This window comes from Vanellus vanellus (assembly GCF_965231255.1).
Source record: "Vanellus vanellus genome assembly, chromosome: 3".
Taxonomy (NCBI): Eukaryota; Metazoa; Chordata; class Aves; order Charadriiformes; family Charadriidae; genus Vanellus; species Vanellus vanellus.
The window spans coordinates 90457610-90484178 of NC_138907.1; the positions used below are offsets into that span (position 1 = coordinate 90457610).

At 42.4% G+C, this 26569-nt stretch overlaps 3 protein-coding genes across 4 annotated transcripts in view; 2 read left to right on the plus strand and 1 right to left on the minus strand.

The window, feature by feature from the left end:
• ME1 (malic enzyme 1) overlaps positions 1-9102 on the plus strand; it is a 191418-nt gene extending 182316 nt beyond the window's left edge. Inside the window, exons 13-14 of the mRNA XM_082480516.1 lie at positions 6386-6484; positions 8762-9102. Of these exons, the coding sequence (XP_082336642.1) occupies positions 6386-6484; positions 8762-8920 (258 nt within the window). The 3' untranslated portion in view covers positions 8921-9102. The remainder of the gene's footprint in view (positions 1-6385; positions 6485-8761) is intronic.
• Positions 9103-11519: 2417 nt separating this feature from the next.
• RWDD2A (RWD domain containing 2A) lies at positions 11520-15464 on the minus strand. Its single transcript, XM_082480667.1, has 3 exons — positions 15257-15464; positions 14731-14964; positions 11520-12965 (listed from the first exon to the last, which is right to left on the minus strand). The coding sequence occupies exons 2-3, from the start codon at positions 14926-14928 to the stop codon at positions 12288-12290; spliced, it is 876 nt and encodes a 291-aa protein (XP_082336793.1). The 5' UTR covers positions 14929-14964; positions 15257-15464; the 3' UTR covers positions 11520-12287.
• Positions 15465-16312: 848 nt separating this feature from the next.
• On the plus strand, positions 16313-26569 carry PGM3 (phosphoglucomutase 3; the record flags this gene model as incomplete). 2 transcript variants are annotated; one of them, XM_082481500.1, is made up of 12 exons in its annotated part: positions 16313-16516; positions 17135-17319; positions 17833-17900; positions 18209-18342; positions 18499-18694; positions 21217-21374; positions 22589-22672; positions 23390-23488; positions 23810-23926; positions 24664-24786; positions 25599-25772; positions 26391-26569. In XM_082481500.1, the coding sequence occupies 12 exons, from the start codon at positions 16313-16315 to the stop codon at positions 26475-26477; spliced, it is 1629 nt and encodes a 542-aa protein (XP_082337626.1). In that variant the 3' UTR covers positions 26478-26569. The 2 variants fall into 2 exon arrangements, with proteins under 2 accessions (XP_082337626.1, XP_082337627.1); XM_082481501.1 differs by lacking the exon at positions 24664-24786.

Genomic DNA, 26569 nt, shown 5'->3' on the forward strand with positions numbered 1-26569 from the left:
TGCAAAATTTAAAGCACCAAACCCATGCATTTTAGACAGAGGGACCTTCTCAGACTGTAGCGGTAGCTTACCTAAAAAAAGAAAGTATAAAAAATAAGCAGCCCAGGCTGCATGCCTGCACCTCCTGTCTTCTCGCTTTGCCACCTCTCCAATTAGATCTGATAAAAGTCATAAATAGCATATTGTAACTACAACAAATTCTACTTTCAGTGCTCTTTCCTTCCTGCCAAGTAAAATAGAATGTAACTTTGAATTTGGACAATAAATCTAAGGTACTCTAAGCTATAATACCTCTTAATAGCAGGCAATTGCTCTGTGATGACAAGGGACATTACCTATTCTTCTAAGTCCTATGAAACACAACAAAAGGGACAGAGAATTACCAACGAATGAAATATTCTCAGCATGTGTGACCTACAGTTAAAAGTTACTCCAGAAATAATCCTGCTAAATCTTTTCATTATAGAGAATATATCCTCCAAAAACCAAGATGCCCCCACTTGCTTTATGCCATTCATCCTGTCTCAGCTGCCTTTCATTTAGGTTCTGCAATAAGGCTTAGCTAATTTCTCTGTTAAAAAATTGAATTAATTAGAATTTAAAACATGAAAATAGCATACTGGGTTGTACCTAAGATCCAAACAGCTCAGTATCTTCCTGTGAAAGTAATCAGTAGCAGAAGCTGAGAAAAAGAGGATAAATGAAGGGAAAATACAGAGCGATTGTCCTGTTGAAATGGCTTCTCAGCTCCTGGCAGCCTGTACTATATGTCCTTCCTGGGCTGGAAGTTATATCCCTGCATGGATTTCTCATTCATAAATGAGCCTAGTGGCTTTTTAAACGTGTTTATACATTTGAACATCTTTTGGCAATTAGTGTCACAATTTCATTATGAGTTCTGTGGAAAAAGAAACTCTCCTCTTATGATTTCCTGCTGTCTGATGATTTGAGTTCTTTATAGTGCCATGAGAAACATTCACCTCCAGTTGTGTTTTGTGTTTTCTTGCAGTCGTCTTCTTTTTTTTTCTCCCAAGCCTATTTAATTGTTTTTTGTCTCCTTGTACAAAAAATAACCTTTTGATCATCCTTGTTTTTTATACCCCTCATGATCCCATCCCATTCTTGGCCTCTTGAAGAATCTGCTTGGTGTGGTGCCATGGGATGAAGCGCTGGAGGGAAGAGGGGCCCAGGAATGTTGGTTAATATTCAAGGACCACTTCCTCCAAGCTCAGCAACAATGCATCCCTACAAAGAGGAAGGCAGGCAGAAAAGCCAGGAGGCCTGCATGGATAAAAAAGGAGCTCCTGGACATGATCAAAAGCAAAAAGGAGGCCTATAGGGAGTGGAAACAGGGGCGGGTAGCCTGGGAGGAATACAGAGGAATCTTTCAAGCAGCCAGGGATTGGGTTAGACAAGCTAAAGCCCAGATAGAACTAAATCTGGCCAGGGACATCAGGACAAACAAAAAATCCTTCTTCAAGTATGTCAGTGAGAAAAGAAAGATTGGAGAAAATGTGGGCCCTCTACAGGAGGAAACGCAAGAACTGGTTACTCAGGACAGAGACAGAGCTGAGGTACTCAATGACTTTTTTGCCTCAGTCTTCACTGGCAAGGACTGCAGCCACACTGCCCATGACGCAGAATGCAAAGATGAGGATTGGGAAAATGGATAACCGCCCACTGTAGGTGAAGATCAAGTACGAGACCACCTGAGGAATCTGAAGGTGCACAAGTCCATGGGACCTGATGAGATACATCCGCAGGTCCTAAGGGAGCTAGCAGATGAGGTCGCTAAGCCACTAGCCATCATATTTGAGAAGTTGTGGCGGTCTGGTGAGGTTCCTGCTGACTGGAAAAGGGGAAACATAACCCCTATTTTCAAAAAGGGAAACAAGGAAGACCCAGGGAACTATAGGCCAGTCAGTCTCACCTCTGTGCCTGGCAAGATCATGGAGCAGATCCTCCTGGAAACTCTGCTGAGGCACGTAGAAAACAAGGAGGCGATTGGTGACAGCCAGCATGGCTTCACCAAGGGCAAGTCATGCCTGACAAATTTGGTGGCTTTCTACAAAGGGGTTACAGTGGTAGTGGACAAGGGAAGACCAACTGATGTCATCTACTTGGATTTGTGCAAAGCGTTTGACACTGTCCCACACGATATCCTGGTCTCTAAATTGAAGAGACATGGATTCGACAAATGGACCACTCCGTGGATAAAGAACTGGCTGGACGGTCGCACTCAAAGAGTTGCAATCAATGGCTTGATGTCCAAATGGAGAGCAGTGACGAGTGGCATTCCTCAGGGGTCAGTACTGGGGCCTGTACTGTTCAACATCTTTGTCGGTGACATGGACAGTGGGGTTGAGTGCACCCTCAGCAAATTTGCCAGTGATACCAAGCTGTTTGGCGAGGTAGACATGCTGGAGGGGAGGGATGCCATCCAGAGCAACCTGGACAGGCTGGAGAGGTGGGCTCAAGCCAACCTCATGCAGTTCAACAAGGCCAAGTGCAAGGTCCTACATCTGGGTCGGGGCAATCCCAAGCACAAATACAGGCTGGGTGGGAAATGGCTGGAGAGCAGCCCTGAGGAGAAGGACCTGGGGTGCTGATTGACGAGAAGCTCAACATGAGCCAGCAGTGTGTGACAGCCCAGAAAGCCAACTGTATCCTGGGCTGCATCAAAAGAAGTGTGGCCAGCAGGTCAAAGGAGGTGATTCTGCCCCTCTACTCCACTCTCGTGAGATCCCACCTGGAGTACTGCATCCAGCTCTGGAGTCCCCAACATAAGAAGGACATGGACCTGCTGGAGCGTGTCCAGAGGAGAGCCACGAGGATGATCCGAGGGCTGGAGCACCTCTCCTATGAGGAGAGGCTGAGAGAGTTGGGGCTGTTCAACCTGGAGAAGAGAAGGCTCCGGGGAGATCTTATTGCGGTCTTCCAGTACCTAAAGGGGGCCTACAGGAGAGCTGGGGAAGGACTTTTTACTAGGCCATGTAGTGATAGGACGAGGGGGAATGGCTTTAAACTGGAAGAGGGCAGTTTCAGATTGAACATTAGGAAGGAGTTTTTCACTTTGAGGGTGGTAAGGCACTGGAACAGGTTTCCCAGAGAGGTTGTTGATGCCCCATCCCTGGAGGTGTTCAAGGCCAGGCTGGATGTGGCCGTGGGCAACGTGGTCTAGTGAGAGGTGTCCCTGCCTATGGCAGGGGGGTTGGAACTCAATGATCTTCAAGGTCCTTTCCAACCTAAACCATTCTATGATTCTTGTTTGAAGTAGGTGGAGCAAAAATGCACACTGTTCAAAGTGGTGTTACATTGTGGATTTGTACATTTTCTGTCACCTCTTATTTTCTTAATAATTCCAAATGTTGAGTTATCATTTTTACCCTACCACTGAACTGATGTTGTCAAGGAGTGTTTTTCAGAGACCACACGAAGAAGCTTTCATACTCTCTGAAAATGCTTGTTTCTGTGGTTTTGCAGTTTTTAGTGCTGTTACAAGAGTATTTTAGAAGGACTAGCATGGTACCTATATAGTTAAGCTTTCTACCTCTCCCACTTCGAGCACTGCCCAAATGTTTTGTGGCTTGCTTTCTATCAACCACATCACAAAACAGAAGTACGCTACTCCTGAACCTTTTTTTTTTTTCAGTGATGTATTACGGTAACAGCAACCTGCTGTTGATTTCTTCAGATTTCATCTTTCTTGCAGAACCCCATTAAACTGTTAACAGCAGCAGTCTTATGTTGTAAGCTCCTCTTTGCAGATTCAGATGCACATCTCGTTTTATCAAAGGGCTGTGTGTCATTTTTAAATAACCTAGTTCCTATTATGGAAAGCAAAAACTAGCTTTTACGTTGTCTTAGCTCCCCCTAGTGGGTTTTTCTCTCTGCTGTATTTCTCAATATCAGATGAAAATATAAACAAATCATTTTCTTTTACTCGTTACACTCAACAAGTGTATTATCTCTTGTTGCTCTTGTTGGCATTTCCACTGCGAATGGAAAAACTTATTACCTCTCCCAGCATGCTGGGTAGATTGCAGAAGAGAACATTGTTTCTCTTTGAACCTGGAATTACTATAGTGTTTGCTCTTTAATTCAATTTACCTACTTCTGCCAGAAAGGATGAATTGATGACAGCCAGGCATCTCTTCTGACACAGCCCTAGTTGTTTGCAAGCAACGTACAGAAGGTTCTGTTTCCCACATGCAGCAGGAACTGTAGGGAGCAGTTCGTGCTGTTTCAAGTATCTTCTGGGTATGTTCCCTCGAAAGTGCACTCTTTGGGCCATGTTATCAGCTTCATTTCATAGTGCTTCCTGGACTTTCTTGGTGTTTTCAGAAATTCTTCATGGGTCATACACGGCTCCACCAGACACTTTCCAGACCAGAGTTTTCCTTCCATCCACAGGTACCCCTACAGGTCACATTACACAGTAGTATCCCTGCACTCCTGGTTCCGTCAGTGATTTGGTTCTAACCTTTTGTTTTCTAAGTTGCAATTGCACAAAAATGTATAATTTCTCCTGATGGGAACACTAAGGGTGCCTCTACATTACTCTTCTATTTTGCATCAGAATGGTTTTCTGGAGCACATCTCCCAGGTGTCCCTACATACTCCACCTTGGTCAACAGTGTTGCATGGTCTTGGGAGGACATGGGCCCTGGTTTCCTTTTGGATGAAACTAAATGGAAGGACAGACTCCAGGAGCAAGCCTAATGTACTAAATATCAATGGAAACTGCTTATAAATTCTAACAGATTTAAGAAGTTTGAGCTTGCACCGTACAAAGAACCTCCTTTCCTTGTGACTGTTAGGTGTTTCCAGCTGTTCAAAGGGCAAGTGACATCCCCACCCCAGAGCCATTTCCTTTCTGTCCCAAAGCAAGATAGAGACATTTGGATTCTGCTGATGCAAATCTCTTTTGATGTTTTTTAATAATTTGTTTTGAGAACTGTAGTAGAGAATGTTAGTGAAGGTAGCTATTAAAAACTGCATAAAGTCAGACCATTTTTGATATATTAATTTTGTGCTTGGTTTGCTTAGAAGATATTTAGATTTGGTTCTAACTAGCAGCTCCCTGGAAGGTACAAAGGTGGGTGGTTAAAGAAATGAAAACTTCAAGTCCACCAAAGAGATTACAAACTAGAAGACAGGTTAGCAAACTGGCATCAGCTGGTTCTCAGGCTCAGCAAATCCCAATCTGGATCACCCTGAAAGGCTATTTTCTATTTCAGATCCCCAAATGACAAACACATTTTAGCTAATGATGGCAGAAGTATCATTAGACCCAAAGGCAGCCCCAGGACCCTTTGCTCCTTAAAAGGTATCTGCTGCAGAAATAGCAGAAGTTCATGAAGTAAGCTCATAAGCAGACAGTGCAAGCAGTGTCTCTCCTCACTGTGCGGAGAATGTCCTCACACCTCATGGTAATAGAAGGTTTTTCATAAGGCCAATGAGTAAACAATAAAAAACAACTTCTCCAGCTTGCTATGCTTTCCTGATCTGTTCGGTGCTGGAGATGACAACAAAACATTTCCAGTCTTGCTAGGAAGACCAAGCAAGAACATTCAGGCCATAAAGGAGATGCTCCTCTTAGATGTGCATCAGAACTTTTGTGTCATTCCTTGTTTCCTCTGGTCAGTCTGATGACAAATCAAGCAAAGAGCAAAATAATTTCTTTAGTTACTTGGTATGGTTGGGATGACCGGCCCACTGCAGCCCCCAAGTGGAGTGGACAGACTTTTTCTTGCAACACTGTCCCAGCAAGCAAGAATTTAGCATTAGACCTTCTATTTCTAAACCTGAATGCAGTGACCTGCAGGGCTTTAAAAGACCCTGGATAATCTTACTTTTATTTTACTTTGGTCTGTGGTTGACCATACTTAGCTTTATAATCTCACAGAGGCCAGATGTGTGATCTGGACACATCACAAACCTGCTCAGGCACCTGTAATTTTATTCAAAGCATTTTACACTTAAGAGTTTCAGTTCTATTTTCTGCACAGGTTGACTTGAAAACTGTTGGAATAACAGGTGCTTCTTTAATTTTAGAAGTCTTTGACCCAGCTGCAATTGATGGCTGGAATTCGTATCTCACAGTGAACTATTTGCTAGTTTACATGTGTCATGGACTTATTCAAGACTTGAATAAGTCTTTATTATCTGAGTGAGAAAAGGGCATAACTCCTTAAATTTCTAGCTCTTGTGTAGCTACTCCTAATGACAAGGCTGGTTGTAAAAAACACTGCCTCAGTGGATTCAGCAGTATCTTCATGATTTGCCAAAGCGGAACAATTTCCATGCTTAAGATTAGATCACTGTCTAATAAAGCTACAGCTGCATCTGCATTTCAAGTTAAACATGTCTGCTTTATTTCTAGGTAATAGCTCAGCAAGTTTCAGAGGAGAATTTACAGGAAGGTCGCCTGTACCCTCCGTTAGTCACTATTCAGCACGTGTCGCTGAAAATTGCTGTGAAGGTAAGTCATTTCAGTCTTTCATGGCTTCTCTTCTTCCCACACTCTCTACATAATTGAGCATTTGCTTTGATCAACTTACACACCTTCACATAAGTTGAAGTTGGTTTACGTCAATCAGTCTTGGACAAGTAACAGTTTTAAATTTAAATTCATAAATGTAAATGTAATCCCAATGCAAGAAGGAAAGGTATGGAGCTACAGCAAGTGTTTATGTCTGTAGAGCCCAAACTGTGCTGTCCACCAGTTTAGGAGCAGGTGCCCGGGCATGCAGTCACGCGAGCTGCGCTGCTGAAGGCTTTTGGCCCTTCACAGTGATCAGGTGCCTGTCAAGAGAGTGTGTGTCACCCTTTGTCCAGGCACTGTTCCCTTTTGTTCCCTTCCTTACTGTGCCCTATCAGAATAACTAACTACTGGGGATGCTTTTTGTTTAGGCCTCAGGTTTGGGTCAGGGGTTGTTTAATTGGTTGTTTTTTACTGGCAAATACAGAGCCGATACAGATGGATTTTCAGTAACTGACCTAAACCCAGTTTCCTAAGAAATTTGGCTGCCCCGGCGCAAAGGCGGCTTTCAAGTAATGTATTTACTCTAGTACCTCCCTTGTTCTGTTCGGGTTTTTTTAGGGGAGGAAGGGGTGTTCAGCATTTTAGGAGGTTATTTTGCTGCTCTGCGACCTTTTCTACTCCAATTATTGTTTTCTGTCTTGGACACCTTAACTGTGAATAATTCCACTTACTGCATATTGTTTTGAAAGTATAACAAGGAACCCTCACACATGAAACAGTTCCCCAAGCTGCACTCCTTTTGAATATTTAAAAAAAAAAATCCTTCTCACAGTTCACGTTGTCTTAGGCAAGTAATACCTCTGTTCTGTAGATGTCAAAATGTTACCTACATTCCTCAGGCAAAATCAAACTGCCTGTGTGTTTGGCAGAAACACAGTGATAGAAATTCCTCCTCTACTTTTGCGTATTATACAAAATACAAAAAAGGAAAATGTTACCAAATAAAAAAAATTAAAAATAATAATAATAATAAAAATACCTATTATGGCTCATACAGCCCAAGAGGTTTAGCAATGGCCTCTGTCTTTTACAGGGGAGGAATAATCTCAAATTTTTTTGGAATACCGAATGTGGGGTATGAATTCAGACCTTATTCAACCGTGATAATTAGGTGCACAGACCTGAAGTTGAACCCTTACATAAACACCCAAAGTGCTTCTCAGTCAGGTCAGGTTGGGCTTCAGATTAATCCCAGAAAGGAATCTAAGGGGTCTCAGCTTCTCACCAAGCTAAAACATTTATGTTTTAAGGAGAGAGCTAAGGAGAGCTCTGCAGGGGGGTTGGACTAGATGATCTCCAGAGGTCCCTTCCAACCCTGAGCATTCTGTGATTCTGTGAGAGCAGGAAGGAAACCATCTTCCTTTTATTCCAAGTAGGAGCGTCTGTCTGTTTGCCAAATAGGGTTTGAAGCAGATCTGCTTCCTACGCAGCGCCGCTGCCTAAAACCAGTCTGTCAAAATTCTTATGTTTCATAGATGAATGTCCAGTCTGAAGATCTACGTTTCTCAAGTAGGTGCTCTTCAGACATGAGAGGCTACTTTGATGTGTTGAGTGGGCTCCAACCCCTTCTAAATTTCATTTTTTTTGCAGATATACCTGTGATGCATAATTGATTCACTTAGGTATGGTCTGGGTGAGGAAAAAGCAAGCAAATATTCATATTTCCCCCAACCACCTCTAGAATTAAACCTCTGCACTGTGTAGGACTTATTTTTTCTTGTGAGTTTACCTTTAAGAAATATATTATCAAACTATGGCAAACAATAAACCTCTCTAATATGCAGGGAGCATGGAGGCCTTGAAAAAATCACGTTTCTTACAGTGCTTTGGAGAAGACGGTAAACCAGGGAAACCTGATGATGGAAAAGCAGAAATTGTTATCTCAGTGCTTGGGGTTCGTGGAATATTTTATCTACCCCTGCACAATAAAAGCTAAGATATTACCAGCCAGGGAGGGACACACTATTTCTAACAGCAAAGACACGTAATCCTGCTTAAAAGTATCATGAGTCAGACTCATTATAGGCAAACATCATCCTCTTCCTAGTTGTATTCACTGTATACTAGCCTGGATCCAGCGTGAATATAGGTGACTGTCAGTACTGGAGAAGAGGAATTTTTATCTTGATTTTGAACCAATTCCTACTTTAAATACTGTTAAATGTATTCAAATAATTTATCAGCACTAATTAGGATTTTAATGCATCTTTCTAGATCGCAGAAGAAGCCTACAGGAATAACACTGCCTCCACCTATCCTCAGCCCAAGGACCTAGAAGCCTTCATCCGCTCTCAGGTTTACAGTACCGATTATAACAGCTTTGTGGCTGACTCCTACACCTGGCCTGAAGAAGCCATGAAAGTGAAACTGTAAATATTTAATGAAGAATGAACAAACTAGCAGCAGTTAAAAAGCATTAAAATATTCAGAACATTTCTGCCTAGGAAGCTTAAGAATAGCTGATTTTTTAAGACACAGAAAACTTTCTAAATTGTAATATTTGGTTAGAAACTGAGATCAAGAAATCATATTAATTATACATCAGAAAATAAAAATTAATATGATAAATATGTTTGTGTTGTTGGGTTATTTTATTTTAATTAAGCTATAGTACACTATAGTTTGACAGATGTTTTTGTTATCAAAGTAAGTGGTTGTATCTTGAGAGTTTTGTCACGAATGTCAATAAGAACTTAAGCAGTCAAATGGTACCACTGAAAATGAAGAAATGCATATGATGACTGTTTAATCCATTACAGGTCACAATGCAATTTGCATAAATTGCCAAGCTATTATTTAACAAAAAAAAACCCAAACTTTAAACAACAGTAAAGTTAGAATATTTTCCTCCAAAGCAAAGCCTTATTGGTCACTCCTGTGTGGCGTAATGAAAAATTTCTAACAAGAACTGAACCTGCAGAAACTTTTGTTCACATCTAATTGGAATATTTTTAACACTACTTAGCTAAGCTGAAGTCCTGTAAATGATCCAAGATTTCATTCCCCCACCAAGATAACTTCCTTTTTTGTCAAGAACAGGGAGTCCAAGCACTTCCATGAACAAACAATTTGACAAAAAGGGAGTATCAAAATGTTATGAATAGGCTTTTCTTTTACTAAATATTTTCTTATAAACATCAGTTATCTGGCTAGTGGTAGGTTTTTTATATATTAAACCTAATGAATTCTGAATTGTATGTGTATTATTCTTTGTAACAAACTCCCAAATCACCCAGCTGAGGTCTACTAAATGAATAATTACTATGGAGAAGAGTCCATCATTATGGGGGGAGCAAACACATTATATTAATTCTTTGATATTTACCGATTATTTCTCTTGCTTACTACTATTTGAATGATCTGATTAGCTCAATTTCTTCAATATGGTCTTTAAAATATTTTTTGCAACTTCACTGATAATTCAGCATGCTGAATACATTCATCTACACACTCATTTCAACTAAAGATGTATTCTTACTTTTTTTTTTAACCTTTCTCATCTGACAACCAGTTATCAAAAGTGATACCTGGCACTGACCCTAAATCTTCTACCAAAAAAAACGTGATTCCCTCTGCAAACCTCACTGGAAGCAACCAGGGACACTACTCACAAACCTGCATTATTCTGGATTCATAATTAGCATTTTCAGAAATAACACTCATGACTCTGTGGTTTTCCTTAGGAGGATATGCAATTGGATTGTACTAGCGGTGGTTTCCTCCTTCCGAAAAAATGAACGAACAAAGCTTAGGCTCAGAAGAAAACTTTAGGTAACTCTAACTCTGAATTGTTTGACCATCCTCCTGCGCAGACTTTCTGACCTACGCCAGTGCTGCCTTTCCTGTTTCCTTCTGCTTGAAATCTTGTGGATAAGACATGTTTCTAAACCAGTTTGTTTTGCTACTTTAAAGGAAAATGTTTATCATTTGGCAATTTCCCAACAGGACTGAATGCAAATTGTTTTATTGAGTCATGATCATGTGGAATCTGCGCTTATCCATCAATGTTCTAAAAAAATGCCAAGGAATTACTAGTTGTTACAGAATTATCACTCCAAGAAAATGGAACATACTTTCTTGACAGTTCTGGAAACAAAGTGTACTTGAAAATTTTTTCTATTGTTATACTACAGAGATTATCTCTACAAAACCAAAAATTAATTTTATTTGTCCAGCCCCTCAGCTCTGCCACAGCTTCAGACTGCAGGTCCTGAATTCACAAAGAAGAGAGGCCCTTTCTCCTTCATTGCATAATGGGAACCTGGAAACATTTTGCCTTGGTGTGCTTTTGGCCAAAGTTATGATCACACAAACAATATACTTACCACAGTCAAGGAACGAACGTTAATTATCATTCTGAGCAACTAGAAACACTGCCATCCTCTGTGTTTCAAAATATTGCTATTATGAGAAAAGTATTAGAACACTTGTTTGAAATAAAATAATATCTGTTATTTTTGTAGTCATCAGCTGAGTGTACTGAAACACAGTCTTTAAATAGCTGCTGTCAAAATGGCCTGGGTTTTAGATTTGAACAGCCAAACCTCTACAGCTCAACAATAACTCTGCTTCCATTGTTCAGTACCAATTTTCATACTATGGTGCTCAGTGACGCAGTGGAATGCGGTTAAATTGCTTTAGGTTCTTTAGGGCACAGCTACTGGGGGCTTTTCAGCAGCATTCTTCATCTACATAGTACACTGATGACATTTAAATACGATAATCCATTATAAACTGGAAGGTTGAATTGCAATTCACTATCTAAATACACACTCAGGACACTACCCTGTAATGCCTAATGAGCCATTAACATCACTTCCTGTTACAAGCTGCTGGAAAATTGTCTCTCAGTACTAATTTGACATAGGAAATATTGGTAATTGTGTATGTATTTTTATTTAATATGTAATGTAAATATAGTTTTTTCATTTTTCTATATTTTACATATATTTCCTTATGTAATGTAGGGGAAAAACAGAGGAAACACTAAACTTTGTCTCATCTTGCACATTTACATTTCCCAGGTGCTTAGTTTACAAATGTAAATATAAAATGCCATGAGTTGAGTGGCTGAAAAATTACTATTAACAGAAGCAGATCATAATGAGATGATAGGAAGAAGATTGCGAAAATGGTGGTATGAGGAACAGAACTATAGGTACTACCCAAAGCATACAAGGGGACGGGTGATGGGAGCCTCTTTCTCCTTCCCCCTGCCCTTTATTTAAAAGCAAAGCTTGGTCCTGTGCCTGGACACGAGCCTTTGCATTTCATGGATTAGCTGAATGAAGCAGATGCTTCGTGGAGGAGTAAAAGACATTGTGTGCACAAGCAGTGAGATGAGCTGGTTGGAAGCCATGTTAATCTGTGACTGCAGCCACTTTGATATCCCACAACTGTACGCAGAAGTTAACTGCAGGGCTGCACCTCAGCTTAGTAACAGTAACGGTATAGGTGAGGAGACAGAACTGTGCAATTCAGGATACTACAGTGTGGGATTTTTATCACCTTGCAAGCACTTCGAGGCATGGCCCATAGTGGCAAATACCAGTTTTGGGGTCTCAGAAAGAAAGTAAACACCTCTCAAAAATATGTGGCAATTCAGAATAGAAGCTCAGATTAACTACTTGAACAATTCTTCTTGTATGTGTTTCCCTTTTCACAGTAGCTATAAGGCACAGTATTTCAATGTTAGCATCATCTCTTGCTGTCCAAATTAGAACTCCTTACACAGTTTCTCTTATTTGTCTGAAAGTTTGCCTTCGACACCAAATAAAATCTGAAAAATATGTCCACTTTGATGTTTTTTCAGGAACTCTAGGAATTGGCCAAGATCCATGTGATAGTCGTTCCTCAGGCCATAATCACCATGTGCCTGAAACTGTAGGTCTTCAAAAGCATGAAAGAGACGAAGATTATCGATGCTTCTCTCTGTTTCTATATTCTCCACATGCTTGCATGAAATATGCTTCCAGTTGGGATACCTAATAACACGCCAGAATTCTTCACAGTTTTCTCTGAGTCCCTCCACACAGATGACACCAGGTTTCCCCGTTAGGCAGAAGCCAGTCAGATTTAACTTCTTTGCACAGTCAAAAATCTTTTTCCTCAGTTCCTGCCTGTATATATGATGGCTGTAAATCCACATGCGATGCAACGTTTCTTTAACTACAACTGCTTTTGAAGCACTTTCAGAAGACATCTTACTGTTTTCCAGGTAAGGCAAGCTGTTGTCTTTCACCCATTGCACAGCTTCAAATACACACAGTTCACCTGAATCCAAAGAGCTGATGTGAGAAGCAAGACCAGTGTTGAGCTGTAACTGTTGCTGTCTGTGCAGCGCATCTGATCTTGCAAAAAGCTGAGGAGCTACATGAGGATACGTATGAGGCAGCAGTACCTGCAACTCCACTTTTACCTTAAAAAGAGAACACATGCACACAAAAAGAAAGTGAATTCTGAAGCTACTGAAAGACACGCTAGACTATTCTTCCCTGTCAAAGGCAGATTATGAGGAGATGTAACTAAGATTGCAGCTTCCTAAAGACTGGAATTACTTCCTCTGCTTTCCTTTTGTTCACTCCTTTTCTTTTGTTGCACCATGGTCGGACTTTCCCAACATATCTAATGTTACCTTCTGCTGTTTACTGAAATAATGCTGTGGCTTGAAAGAAGGTACGCAATTACCCTGTAGGGATATTTCTATTGCATATTTTCGGTACATGGTCAGTGTTGCTGCTGCAATAAACTACCAGTCTGGCAGAGTCAAGGGGCGAGTGGCTTTTGAGAATCTTGTCCCTCACCAAATGCACATCTGATCAATGAACTCGGCCCAGCTGCTGGATCTACCCCAGGTAAACAAGGCCAAGAGTTATACAAAACAGTGTTTATGTTTGTACATATTGTATATAGAGGCATTATTATTATTTTAAGCAAGTATTCACCCTAATAGAGGAAGCATTCTCAGGATTATTGGGGATAAAAAGATTTATGTGTATTTTACACCACGGAAACCTCTAGATTATCTTGCATGATCTCCTCCAAACCACAGACTGTTGAATTTCTCTCAATTATTCCTACTGTGTCTTAAGGTGGAACAATTCAGTTCTTTGGAAACTGAACCCTGCCTCTGGTGCAAGAGCAGGAGAGGATTCATGTGCTTTCAGAGCCTGAGGCTCTTGTACACCATTAAGAGACTTTCACTACAGTATACAATCAAATTATTAGTCCTGCAGAGAGAAGCAAATCGTGAACTGACTAATTATTTTTCCAAGTTCCTTGACAATCTGCCACGGAAAAAAAATTGTTTGTGCAGAAGCTCTCCCTATGCAGTTCAGGAAATTTCTCTCTGAAGAACAGTGAAGGAGTGCATTTCAGAAGTATACGTAAGCCCATACATAAGTTTCCAAATAATTGAGACCACCTCATTACCCAGTAAACTGTTCTAATATTTAATTACTGTTATTCCTAGTACTTCTAGGCTGAGTTTGTCAGTTTTCAGTTTCTCATCATTGCATTATTATATACTCAGACCTACACTAACGGCTATGTTCTCTATGCAAGTATTTACAACACTTAGTTGTCATACGTAACATTTTCTTCAATTAGATAAACTATTAGAAGTCCTTATACTGATAAGTTTTGGGTTTTGTATTGCAGTTCATAGCCTGGTTTTGTTTTAATGTTTGTGTGACTCTTCTTATTCTGCCATTTGGGGCTATTTTGACATTAGTATATTTCAAATGCAGATCAATGAACACATGGCAAGGGGTGGAAGTAAGAAATAATAGGGCAGTTTTGCTAGAAGAATGTAAAGTCCAGCATATGTATTCCCATGGGGGAATTGCCCCATTCCCATTGCTCTTGTAACACACAACTCTCTGTAAACCAGTAAACAAACAACACTCGTGTAAGTACAACCCTAGCTAAGCTCTTGTGAACGCTGTCCACGCCACTGATGTCGGTTGTCCATTCCTATAAGTGATTCTAATAGACTTTCTTGCCCAAATCAAGTTAAGAGTCAAATAATTAAAATCAAGAACTTTTTGTTACTCTTCACTTTTGAAACAACACAGAGAAATTAGGAATTCACACACCCCTTTTTTTTTTCAGTGCAGAGGTTTTGTCTGCACTAGGAGTAACAAAAACAACACGTGAAGAGATCTACGTGGAATTTCTCTCACCTTTGCCTCCCCTACATCAATAGCAATTGAATATTCAAGCTGTGGGGGCAGAGCTCCATCAGTGTTTCTCAGGTAGCGCTGCAGGCCAGGGACAGCATCCTCATCCAGACTTATTTCACCTTTTTTGGGAAACATTGAAAGAAGCATTTCCACTTCCAGCAGCTGGAGCTCCAGGCATTCTTTTACTGCGACAGCCATTGCACTGCCTTCCACACACACCTGGAACGAGAAGCCCTGGGGTGAAACCCCGGGGTTTAACACACAGTGAGGTTTAGCACTACACCGTGCAACCAAACGAGCCGGCCTTCGCCGGGAAACCCCACTGTTTTTTAAGGCCAGAACTTGCATTAAATACAGCTGGGTACAAAACGCTTAGAAATTAGTCCCCCTCACGGGCCTGCTCCACAGCCACGCTGGAGGAAGGAGCCTGCGCCATGGAGAGAGAGGCGAAAGGGATGTGGCACCGTGGCCTACAAGCGTTCGGGGCCGCCACCGCCGGGCCGCGCATGCGCGCAGGCAGCCTCACCTGGCCCGCAGGGCTGTCAACCGCCACGGCAGAGGACCGCCGTCGCCCGGAACGGAGGGGAAGTGACGCGCCTCTTCATGCCGCCTCCCCGGTGGAGGAAGCCGCCGAAGGTGAGAGGAAGCGGCGAGCAGTCCGCGACCTGGCGTCCCCAGGGCCGCCACCTCAGCCCGTAGCGCGGCCGTTTAACGGAAGCTGCGCGAGCCTCGGGTGGCCGGGAGGGGGCGCGCATGCGCGCTCGGGTGGATGGGGGCCCCGGCCCCAACCCCGCCCCCGGCTCTGACTGGCAGTGGGCGTGGCCACTGGGCGGGCGCAGGTTTGGGGCGTGGCCGCGCCGGCTCCGGAAGGGGAGCGTGGTGGCGGCGGCGGGTGGACGCTGAGCGGTCCTAGGTGGGGCTCCGGTCCCTCGCGAGTGAGGCCCGGTGGCGGTGCTGGGTGAGCCCGCAGGCGTGCAGGGAGGCGGCTGCCGGAGCCGGCCGTGGTGGCGTGCCTGCGGCTGGGTGGCCCTCCCCGGCCCAACGGCTGTCTGCGCCTCACGTTGCCTGAGGCGTTGGGCGGGTCGGTAGAGAGCGGCTTAGAGCCGCCATCGGAGTAAAACATCCAGGTGGCACTGCTGGGGATTTCCCTGTGGCTGCGAGGGCTTGGAGAGGGAGGGCAGGCTGCTTTTGAACTCAGAAAGTTGATCTGTGGAGTGGCGGACGAGTGCGCTGGGTGGCCAGTGTTACAGTGAGAAACGGCCAGCAGTTTGCGATAACTTTGTTAGGAGCCCTGGATACAGCCGATGGGGAATCGTGGCTCTCCTCACCTAAATCATGTCATCCCTTCGTGATCTGGTGAAATCTGGTGGAGCTCCGTTTATCTGCTGCTGTACTGGGAATGTCGAGGCTCCTCTATGGACTGCTCTGGTCGTGGTCCCCCCCCCGCAGTCCCACCAAGGGATTTGATATGAACAGTTTAAGATATCTGTGGGCTTCAAAATTAAATAAAGTGCAAAATGTGAAACTAATTATAATGACTTGACTGCTCTCACTTGCATTTGTGTCACTTTCTTCTCTAGAAATGGATTCCGAAGCCCTTAAAAAATACTCAGCATTGCATCCTAAACCTGCTGGACTTACTCTTCAGTACGGCACCGCTGGATTTCGCACCAAGGCCGATCAGCTTGATCACGTCATGTTCCGCATGGGCTTGCTGGCAGTTCTCAGGTCCAAAGCCATGGTATCTACAATTGGCATCATGGTTACAGCATCTCACAATCCTGAAGTAAGAACAACCTTTTATTTAAAAAGTAGATGTGATCAGTCTGGTGGAATCAAAGCTCTTCATGGTACCGAGAGACCAGATCCTGAAGGCGCTTGGACCTGCTTAAAGTGTGTGTTTGGTCTGTTCCCTGTAAATCTGATCTGCAGCATGTTTGAAATTACTTTTCCCTGTACACACAAGTGTCATTTTCTCCCATGTGGAAATGCTGTGATGTAGGAAACTTGTAAAGTTGGCAAGCTAGGAATACCCTTGAGAAGAAATGAACCTTTGAGCGAAATCTGCAAGTTTAAAAAATAAAGGGATGCAGCAATTACAAATCAGGCATTTAGACTTCTGCTGCTGTGGAGGTTATTAGAATCTCCCTTTATGTCATTTGAACGTCAAATGAATTTCATGCCAAAGTTATAAGGCGGGAAAAGTCGGTTACTTAATATGCTGGTTACGTTACTTTTTGGGGCTTGTTGAAGGTTTAAATGAACAGTTAAGCTATTGCTTCCCAGAAATGCTCCACATTTAAAGAAGCAATGTGATTGAATCATGTGTTGGCTGTCTTCAAAGAGATTTTATTGATTTTCCCACTTTTAGGCTTACTATCCTCTGTTCTTTTTTTCTTCTAAGGAAGATAATGGCGTGAAGCTGGTTGATCCTCTTGGAGAAATGCTGCACCCTTCCTGGGAAGAGTATGCCACACAACTAGCAAACGCAGAGGATGGAGAATTACAGAAAATAATAACTGAGATCTGCCAAAAAGCAGCAGTGAACCAGCACAAAGATGCTTCAGTTTTTCTTGGTAGAGACACCAGGTAATTACAAAATGCTGTAGGTGTATGCTGCTTTTATGGAAGTGCCAATGCTTTGTTCATGGGTGCTTTTGGACATTTAGCCCCCACAGCAAGATTAAGCTTATTTTTTTAATGCCTGGTCTGCTACCTGTTAATTTATGATTATAGCAATAAACAAAAGTTTTCCAATACTGTTCCTATATTAGCTTCCCTGATAGTTATGAGAACTTCCTAGCACTGTTTCTGAATGGGATGCTTTAATGTGGGTTTGGATTTTTTTTTTTTTTTTGTGGGTACTGTGTGACATCCGCGTATGTTCAGCAGTTTACTTGTCTTTGCAATGCTCTGGGGTGGTTGTGTTCAAAATTCTTTGTTGGGAGGCACCTACAATAGGAAAATGTATGGATTTCTTCATATTGAAACTAAGTCTACTGGCAAGAAGCTTGTAGAGTCTTCTTCCACGTGTGCTTCCTTCCCAAGTCCATACATAAATGTCTTCTGCAAAGGTCATCGGTTGTATTTGTTGTTTTCCAGGCCAAGCAGTGAGAAACTTTCACAGTCAGTATTAGATGGTATCTCCGTTCTAGGTGGTCAGTACCATGGTATGTTGAACTTTTGCAATTCCAGTCTGATTTCAAGTTTTTATGTAAATGTGACTCTGTTATGTAGACCTAAATCAGTAGCCCAGGCACCGTTTCTATTTTTGTTTGTAACAGTCTTCTTTCAGGGTAGTTGTATGGCTTTAATGCAAAGCGGGGGGTTTCCTCTTTTCGTAACAGAACTTGAAAAATTTCATATGGGTTTTCTGCACTGGATTTGTCTATTTATTGTAGAAGAGCAAATACTGTACACCTTTTAAGGAGGAATCAACTTAGTATTCTATTTCTGAATATTGTGCCTTTTATGCTAGATTATGGTCTGGTGACAACACCACAGCTACATTACATGGTCTGCTGTCAAAACACCCAGGGACAGTATGGGAAAGCAACGCTGGAAGGTTATTACGAAAAACTATCCAAAGCTTTTACAGAACTGATAAAACAGGTGACTACAGGCTGTTGTCTTCTTCATGAAAATGTACAAAATGAATATGTTGTTTTTGTTAGCCTGTTTGGGTCTGAAGTTTTGAATTCAGCATGTCCCTAGGTGTGGTTTCACTAGGATATGAGTTCACTTTGCCTCTTCTTCTCTTGTGCTAAGTCTCCCAGCTCTGGAGAGAGTCAGAGGCACCTAAAGATTGACTGTGCCAATGGAATAGGAGCCCTGAAACTATCAGAAATGGAGCCCTACTTTCCAAAGGAGGTGCTAATTCACCTTTATAATGATGGAACCAAGGAGAAACTCAATCACCTATGTGGTGCAGATTATGTGAAAGTTCACCAGAAACCACCTAGAGGTATGTAGTCAGTAATTTTATGTCCTTTTACCTGCTCTTCAGATCTGAAAGTGCAGGGTTGAGCAGTGGCGTATCATCTTCAGATAAGCTGAGCTCCCTGTTTCTTACTAAGTGACTGCATGAATGGTTCTGTTTGCACAATGGAAAGAGAGAATCGTAGGGCTGGGTTTGGCACATCCGTAGTTTATGTTGGTCTAAATTGTTTGGAGGAGTACAGTATGTCTCTGACTAGCTGAAATATGTTTGACAATCTGGTCTGAATATTAAGGTGGTGATGGTGGAGTCCGAAGATCAGTTAGGACTGGCTTACTGTTATTTACTTTGCTTCCCTTTGTGTTCTCAAGAAACATTTACATTGTGGGCTGGGATATGCAGACACTCTTCCGGGTTCCTGAGCAAGAGCTGGGATAATTAGCAACTTGGTGCCAGCAGACTGACTGATTGACATGAACCAGCAAGGAAACAATTTCAACCCATTTCCTGCAAAGTGCATAAAAGAAAATCCCTGAACTGGGAGAGCAGGCTAGTTTGGGTATTAGGTTTTTTGAGGCTAAACTGAGTTCTCCATTTGACAACTGCACCCTCAATACAACTGCTAGCCAAATCTGAACAGCAAGATAAGGTGTTGTTTCCCCCTTGCCACACTGCTTGCATGCCGGAGAAATGGAGAAAGGGGAGCAGCACAGTGGCAGTCCCTGCCATCACATCTGGATTCCGGCTTTAATTGAGATTGAGGAGAGGCCCCTTGGTTGTTTCCATGCAGGGATGTGCTCTGAAAAGAAAATGTAGTTTCCTAATCACTCACTGAAATAAATGATCTGATTTCTCTGAAGCGTTAAGCGATAACAGGTTCCTGTTTAAAGTCATAGGCAGTGTCAGCCTGTTAAATGTTGCAGTTGCCATTACCTCATGCTTTAGCTTGAGGACCTCAGTGGCAGTGGGATGTATTGTCCTGTATCGCTGTAGGCATGCAGGAGAAGAAACAGGCAAGTTTGAGGGTATAGTTTGCTGTGCTCTGAGGGACGAGGTGTCAGCAACATGGGGCAGTTTTCCTGTCTGCTTGTGTATTAAAATACTTTTTTCCAAGAAGGGGTTACAGGATGGGGCCTGTCCTTTGGAGCTCCCTGCTGAGTTCCTGATGCACTCTGAAATCAGCCTAGGGAATGGCCAGCTGCAGTTTAATTAGTAACTTCAGAGAAATGGACTCTGAGGTTAATGTGGCCGTCATCTTAAAGAAAAGAAAGATGTACCTTGATAAAAGCGCAGTTCATTTTTTGTGAGCATATTATACACTGTTGTATAAATTGAGTATTGAGCAAACTAAATGTGAGGTATTTTATAGCCAGCAGATCCACTTGTATGTTTTTTGTACAGCTCTGAGAAATCTTGGTGATGGTTGCTTTGGAGTGGGGCTGTTTTTTCAGTGGTGGGATTTCTGTGCCACCTCCTGTTGTAATTGCACTTCAGTGTTGGCTTTGCTGGGACGCTTGTCTTGCGTGAGGAAAGTGTGTCTCCTGCGTGAAACGAAGTGAAAGGGACATGCAGGTCTGTGAAGGGGGAACTAAATAAAATTAACTAGGCCTGAAATATTTGCTGAAGAAAAGCATTTTTGATGCAAGGGAAAAATAGTTAATTCCTATGTGTCTTGGAGGGTGAAGTACATAGTAGTGTTACATCAAGAGTGCACAGTGGAGCTGGCACGTGCCGGGAAATGCAGGTGACATGGCTCTGGAGCCCTCCTCTGTCCGAATGTGGTTTGCCTCCGTGGCCAGCACGCTGCGCACCTGTGTCCAACTGAGGTCAGCCTGCTGCCACTGGCTGCTTCAGGCTCCTGCCTGGCTGTCGGGCAGCCCCCGGGTGTCACTCTGCGAACGCTGGCCCGCTGTGCGGGGGGCAAAAGGATGCTGGGGCAGGAGCTAGCAGGGCTCATTTGGAGGGCTTTAAACTAGATTCGAAGGGGGATGAGGTTGTTACTGAGCTTGCATTGGTGGGGCAGCACTCCAGAATTGATAAAGGCCAGGAGGCCTCCCATACCTATAGGATGAAATCGGTGAAAGCGATTCGCCTCGGTCTGTGGGTGATGTGTATGACTCGGTATTCTCTGTGGGGACCGAGTGCATGAGAAAAGGGGTGGGTGTTCTTCTGCCGCAAGGTGTTTCACCTTGTGCCATAACTGACATTCAGCGCTTATTTCCAAAATGTGCAGATGTGACTACACACAGTAGTTCTGGGACTGATTTTCATACACATCTGGGGAGAAGGTGTAGCATAATACGTGCTTAGAGAACCTGCATTTTTGATACTGGTATTTATATTTTTGATCTAAATATGCACTTTTAAGTTGCCATTCAAGACAGCTTTGCTGTTGCATGTCTCTTAGTAAAAGCAATGTCTGTTTCAGAGTATTAGTTTTGTGTGTGTGTCTGCACAGAGCTAATTGCTGCCTGAGATCCACACTGGGACTAATTTAAACATTTTGTATATTTTTCTCTAACTTGAGCTTGTAACTTTGTGTCCACTAGGGCTAGACATGAAGCCCAATGAGAGATGCTGCTCATTTGATGGCGACGCAGATAGAATTGTTTATTACTATAAGGACGCAACTGGCCATTTTCACTTAATCGATGGAGATAAAATAGCAACTTTAATTAGTATCTTCCTTAAAGATCTTCTTGTCAAGGTAACTAATGTATGAAGCGAATGCTGACACTTTAATTTGTAAAGTGTAAAATAGTCTAAGGAAGCTGTGTTAGTTTGTACGTATGTAGTCTTTCTGCATCTACCTAAAGTGAACCTAGTTTAAAAAGAGACCAGTCCTGTACCTCACTGCTATGGCCAAAATGTTGTTTTTACAAGGGTGTGACTTCCACACTCCAAATGAAAATCTGAGCACTGATATTTTAACCTGGAACCTTTTCTTAGTGGGAGAGAACTTCTCCAGTTTCAGTGTACAAAGTATTGATATTCCATTCTCTTTGTTTCAGTATCATTCATTAATATTTAATTAATTTTGGGTTTAGTACTTCCCTCAACATTTCTGTGAAGCTTTATGAAGGTTGGGCGTTCCATTTGCATGAGAACTTGGTTGTGGCAGTGAAGGGGTTTGTATGTCATCATTCCAAAAACACTATCTGCTGCATCACATCCTCTCCCCACAGGGGATAGAAAGAAAAAGCTTTTCTTTTTCAGAAGTCCTCTTAGACTTGTTGTCCACAATACCAAACCTAGACAAGGTATCCTGGCTTTGTGTTCTTAGACACCAACTCATTTCTTACACTGTGGCAGAGAATCTGGCCAGTGAGGAGAAATTGTGCTTGCCACCAGCTTTTGCTTGCTTTGCACTGGAAGCTTTGGCTTTACTGCTTGTGTATATGGCCTCATGTAATGCCCTGTGTGATGGAAGTTCCGTGTTAACATGAGGAGGAACTTCTTTACTTTGAGGGTGGCAGAGCACTGGAACAGGCTGCCCAGAGAGGTGGTGGAGTCTCCCACTCTGGAGACATTCAAAACCTGCCTGGATGCCTGTGCAACCTGCTGTAGGTGACCCTGCTCTGGCAGGGGTGTTGGACTAGATAATCTCCAGAGGTCCCTTCCAACCCTGAACATTCTGTGATTCTATGTCTGGCCAGTGCACTGAGCTTCCTGAATCTGAAAAAGGGGTTTGGAAAGCCTAAGCTTGGAGAGCTGCTTCAAGCAAGCCACAAAAAAGCATGATACACAAAAAGACTTGAACAGAATTCGTGTTGTCTTAAACTTACCTATAAGTTCTCTGTGAACTTTAAGTGTCTGTAGGAGCATGTATGTTTGATAATTCTGATTATCCTTCCAGTTATCCTATTCATCTGGCTATGTGCCTGTCGGACAGTAAAGCTCTTTGGTTTTTTGATTGCTCAGGTGGGACAGACTTTAAAGATGGCAGTGGTACAAACAGCATATGCCAATGGGAGTTCGACACGCTACCTTGAGGAAACACTGAAGGTATTCTCCATTTTTTTGCTGGTAGTTTTCTGCAAATGTTGTTTACTGCAAATTTTTTTACTTTCAAAATAAATGCTACTGTAATATGATTGCTGGGAAAACTTAAACTAGGCTAAAATAAATGACTCTTTCAAACCTGCAGTAGCAACTAAATTCTTGGTGGTAAAGGAAAGGCAAGTGAACAAAGCTGAAAAAGTTCTAGTTAGCTTTTACTAGTTTAAAAAAAGTTTGGCAAAAGCTAAACAGAATCCTTTGTTGCTTCTGGAACAAGCTGAGGAATTTATGGCTTTGCAATGAAGTGAGTCAGTAAAGGCTCCTTGATACTTTGACACTGGCTATTTCATTTCTGCAACAAGCTAAATGTTGTTCATTATGGAAATTGAGCTAAGGTATTATTTCAGTTTGGGTAAAAATCTGGTATGTTCCCCGAAACCATAAAATGAATCGGGTTTTGTTGGTTTGGAGTTTTGTTTATTCATTAAAAAAAAATAAATCAGCCTTTATTGCCACTTGAATAAATGAAATTTTCTTTTTAATTTGGTCTATGGAAATAGTGGATAATTTTAGCTCTGGGGAGTTCGTAGTTGTGAAGCAGAGGTTAGTTTGTAACAGGCTACCCGGGTTGGTGCTCAGGTTCTGGCACTTTACCTGCAGTTCCTGTCTACGGAGGAGAGTCTATAACACGGTTTACATTCCCTGCGTATCCTTGGGCTACAGGTACCTGTGCACTGTGTCAAAACAGGAGTGAAACACTTGCATCACAAAGCCCAGGAGTTTGACGTTGGAGTTTATTTTGAGGCAAACGGACACGGTACAGTAAGTATAAGCATGTAATGCATAAGATCAGCCAATATTTACAAAATTTTAGTTGGATTAGCTGGAGAAGGAGGTCTTTCATTTTCTGCTTATATTAATAAACAGGACTTTGTTCTCAAACAAGGAGAGAAGACTTTTTTCCACCTTCTGTCTTTATTGTAGCATTGCTACCAACTCCTCTGTTTTATGTGGGGATGGAAATTCACGGTAGAAAACACTAATGATGATTATTTGGGATGAAATGGTAAAAGTTTTTTCCTTGTTGCAGCACATATCGTGATGTGGGTTGATCTTGACAAGCTCTCATGGTTTTTATTCTAGGTATTATTTAGTAAAACTGCTGAAACTCAAATAAGACAACTGGCAAAAGAGGAGAAAGATGATGAAAAAAGAGAAGCAGCGAAGGTGCTTGAAAACATGATTGACCTGATTAATCAGGTAAAAACTGAGAAACAAATCACTGTGTTAAGTCATGGGCCTAAGCCTGTTTGCAAGTACCTGTCAGGCTACTGCTGGAGCAGGACGTAGGGTGCTGTGATAGAAGAGGCCAAGAAGAAAAGGGCAGGAACAATCATCTTTAGAAAGATGTAAGACTGTCACAAGTGGATGCAGAATGCTTTTATCTGGCACAGGCTTCTGGCTTCAGGACCCAAAGAGGGAGTGGGATACCATGGGAACCTAGTGACAGGATATGACTTGTTTATGATTCAACAGCGAGTAATCTTTCATCTGATGTTTTTCTACTAACTTACACGGTACAGGAGGATGGGGGTGTTCAGTGCCCATGTCCACACAGTCCTCGGACTCCCTATCTTAGCACAGATGTTATTCCTCTGGGGTGGTGCCAAATGGTCCTTCCCCAGCCAGCTTTAAGCAGCTTTGTTCTGCACCCCAGAACAAAGGTGAGGTGCCAGTCCTCCTTAGGAGGGGTGAGGACTAGCATTTGCCCTTGGCAGAGCTGTGCGAGTATGCTGCTGCTCTCCTTACCACAGGGTCAGCATGGTAAGAAGATAAACCCCCCCCAAAAAACAGACCAGCCACCCTCAGCTGCCCAGACAGAGGCAAGTCAGCCCAGCTGCGTTTTCACTCTCTTCAGCTGGAAGCTTACTGATCAAATCATGCTGTTGTTTCTTCAACGTTGATTGCTCAGGTGTTTCTTCCCTTCCTGTTAACAGACGGTTGGTGACGCCATCTCAGACATGTTGGTAATTGAAGCAATCCTGGCTTTGAAAGGTCTGACAGTGCAACAGTGGGATGCTGTCTACACTGACCTTCCCAATCGGCTGCTCAAAGTTCAGGTGAGTTACACTCCACGCCAGCTCAGGTTACAGCAGCCTCTTGGGCCCCTGCTGTGAGCATCTCTTCCTGTGTATATTTAGATAAGCTTCATTTAAAAGCTAAACCAGCCTATTCAAGGGCAGAATCAAGCCAAACAACCAACCCAGAGAAGGAACCAAAATTTTACTTGACTAAACCAAAAATATGACTTATACAAATGATGTAATAATAGCCAACTATGTAAAATGAAAAAAACTGACCAAAACTCTTCAAATTTTAACTTAAAAATTATTTCTTAACTTTCAAAGTAGAAAAATTCTATTTTTCTGAGGCCCCTGCCTGCTGGGCTGCTGGATTTTTCTTGCTGTGTCACTTGGTATAACCTGAATGTTCAAGCTCTTACTTCTTTATCTTTGTCAATATTCAGACAAAGAGCTTAGGCAGAACAGGCTCCCACGTGGTAGCAGTCTATTTAACACAGTACAGGAGCTCTGGACTCTAAATTAACCAGAGGAGAGAGTTGAGGCTTTCTGATCTACTGAGAGAAGCTGCAGCTTCTGTTGGAAGGCTGACCAAGGAGACATGCTCAGAACTGACCCTTTTTCCCAACTCAGGCAGCTGAGTCCTACCAGGACTTGGTTAATACACGCTGAGCAGGGATCCTAGGGATCCCAAAGCGTTGGACGTAAGCAGGGAACTCCCAAATTGAGGTTTTCTTCAGGCAGTGCAACACATCAAAACCTGACATTCTGTCTTAGCCGTGACCTCTTTCATCCTGCTCTCATCATACAGCTCCAGCATGCAAATAAATGGGCTGTTTCTGATGCTGCAGGTTGCAGACAGGAGAGTTATTGACACAACAGATGCAGAAAGGCGCACGGTTACACCTCCAGGACTACAGGAGAAAATCGATGAGCTTGTAAAGAAGTACAAATTGTCACGAGCGTTTGTCCGTCCATCAGGAACAGAAGATGTAGTTAGAATATACGCTGAAGCAGACACACAGGTCAGAGCCTAAACAACTTGTTTATAAAATGGATTTCTTTTTGTTAAACCATCTTCTGCTTTGCATTGGGTAATGGAGGGAGAAGTGTGTTTACATACTCTTCATTTAGTCACACTTAACAGGTGCTAACTTTGGAAAAAAAACTTAAGTGATCACAAAAAGTCTCTGGATTTTCTTTTATTTATAAAAGTGATGTTTAATATTCTCGATGTTTATCTTTAAATGTTTATAAAGGCAGATTTGACACTAGATGATTTTGAAAAGAAAAATCAGCCTTCTGAGAACTCACGCTTAAGAAGAAAGTTACCAAAGCAGCCCGTAACTGCATGATTTCATAAGAGGTCAAATAAAAAAAATAAACTTCGGCTGCTGTTAAGAATTAGACCACACATGAACTTAAAGTTGACAGCAAAAGCAGTGGTCCTGCTCTTCCCCCTCCACATGCTCCTGCCCGCTTCTTCCTGCCAGCATGACCACAGTGGCAGAAGATACCTCAGGATGACAGAGCAATGTAGGGAACACCGCATTTGCAGGAAAACACTTGTCTTAATATCACATATTTGCTCTAACCTTCTCATGCCAACGCATTTGTAACTTAACTTTTAAAACATTCCACAGGAGAACGCAGATGCCCTGGCCCATGAAGTAAGCCTGGCTGTTTACCACTTCGCGGGTGGAAAAGGAGCACCACCCCAGCCTATATAACGAATGGTACAACTGCAGTTAAAAGTTCATAATGTGACTTTTTTTAACGTTACTTTCTCTACCGTTTGCTAGTGTGGATATACCTAACCATT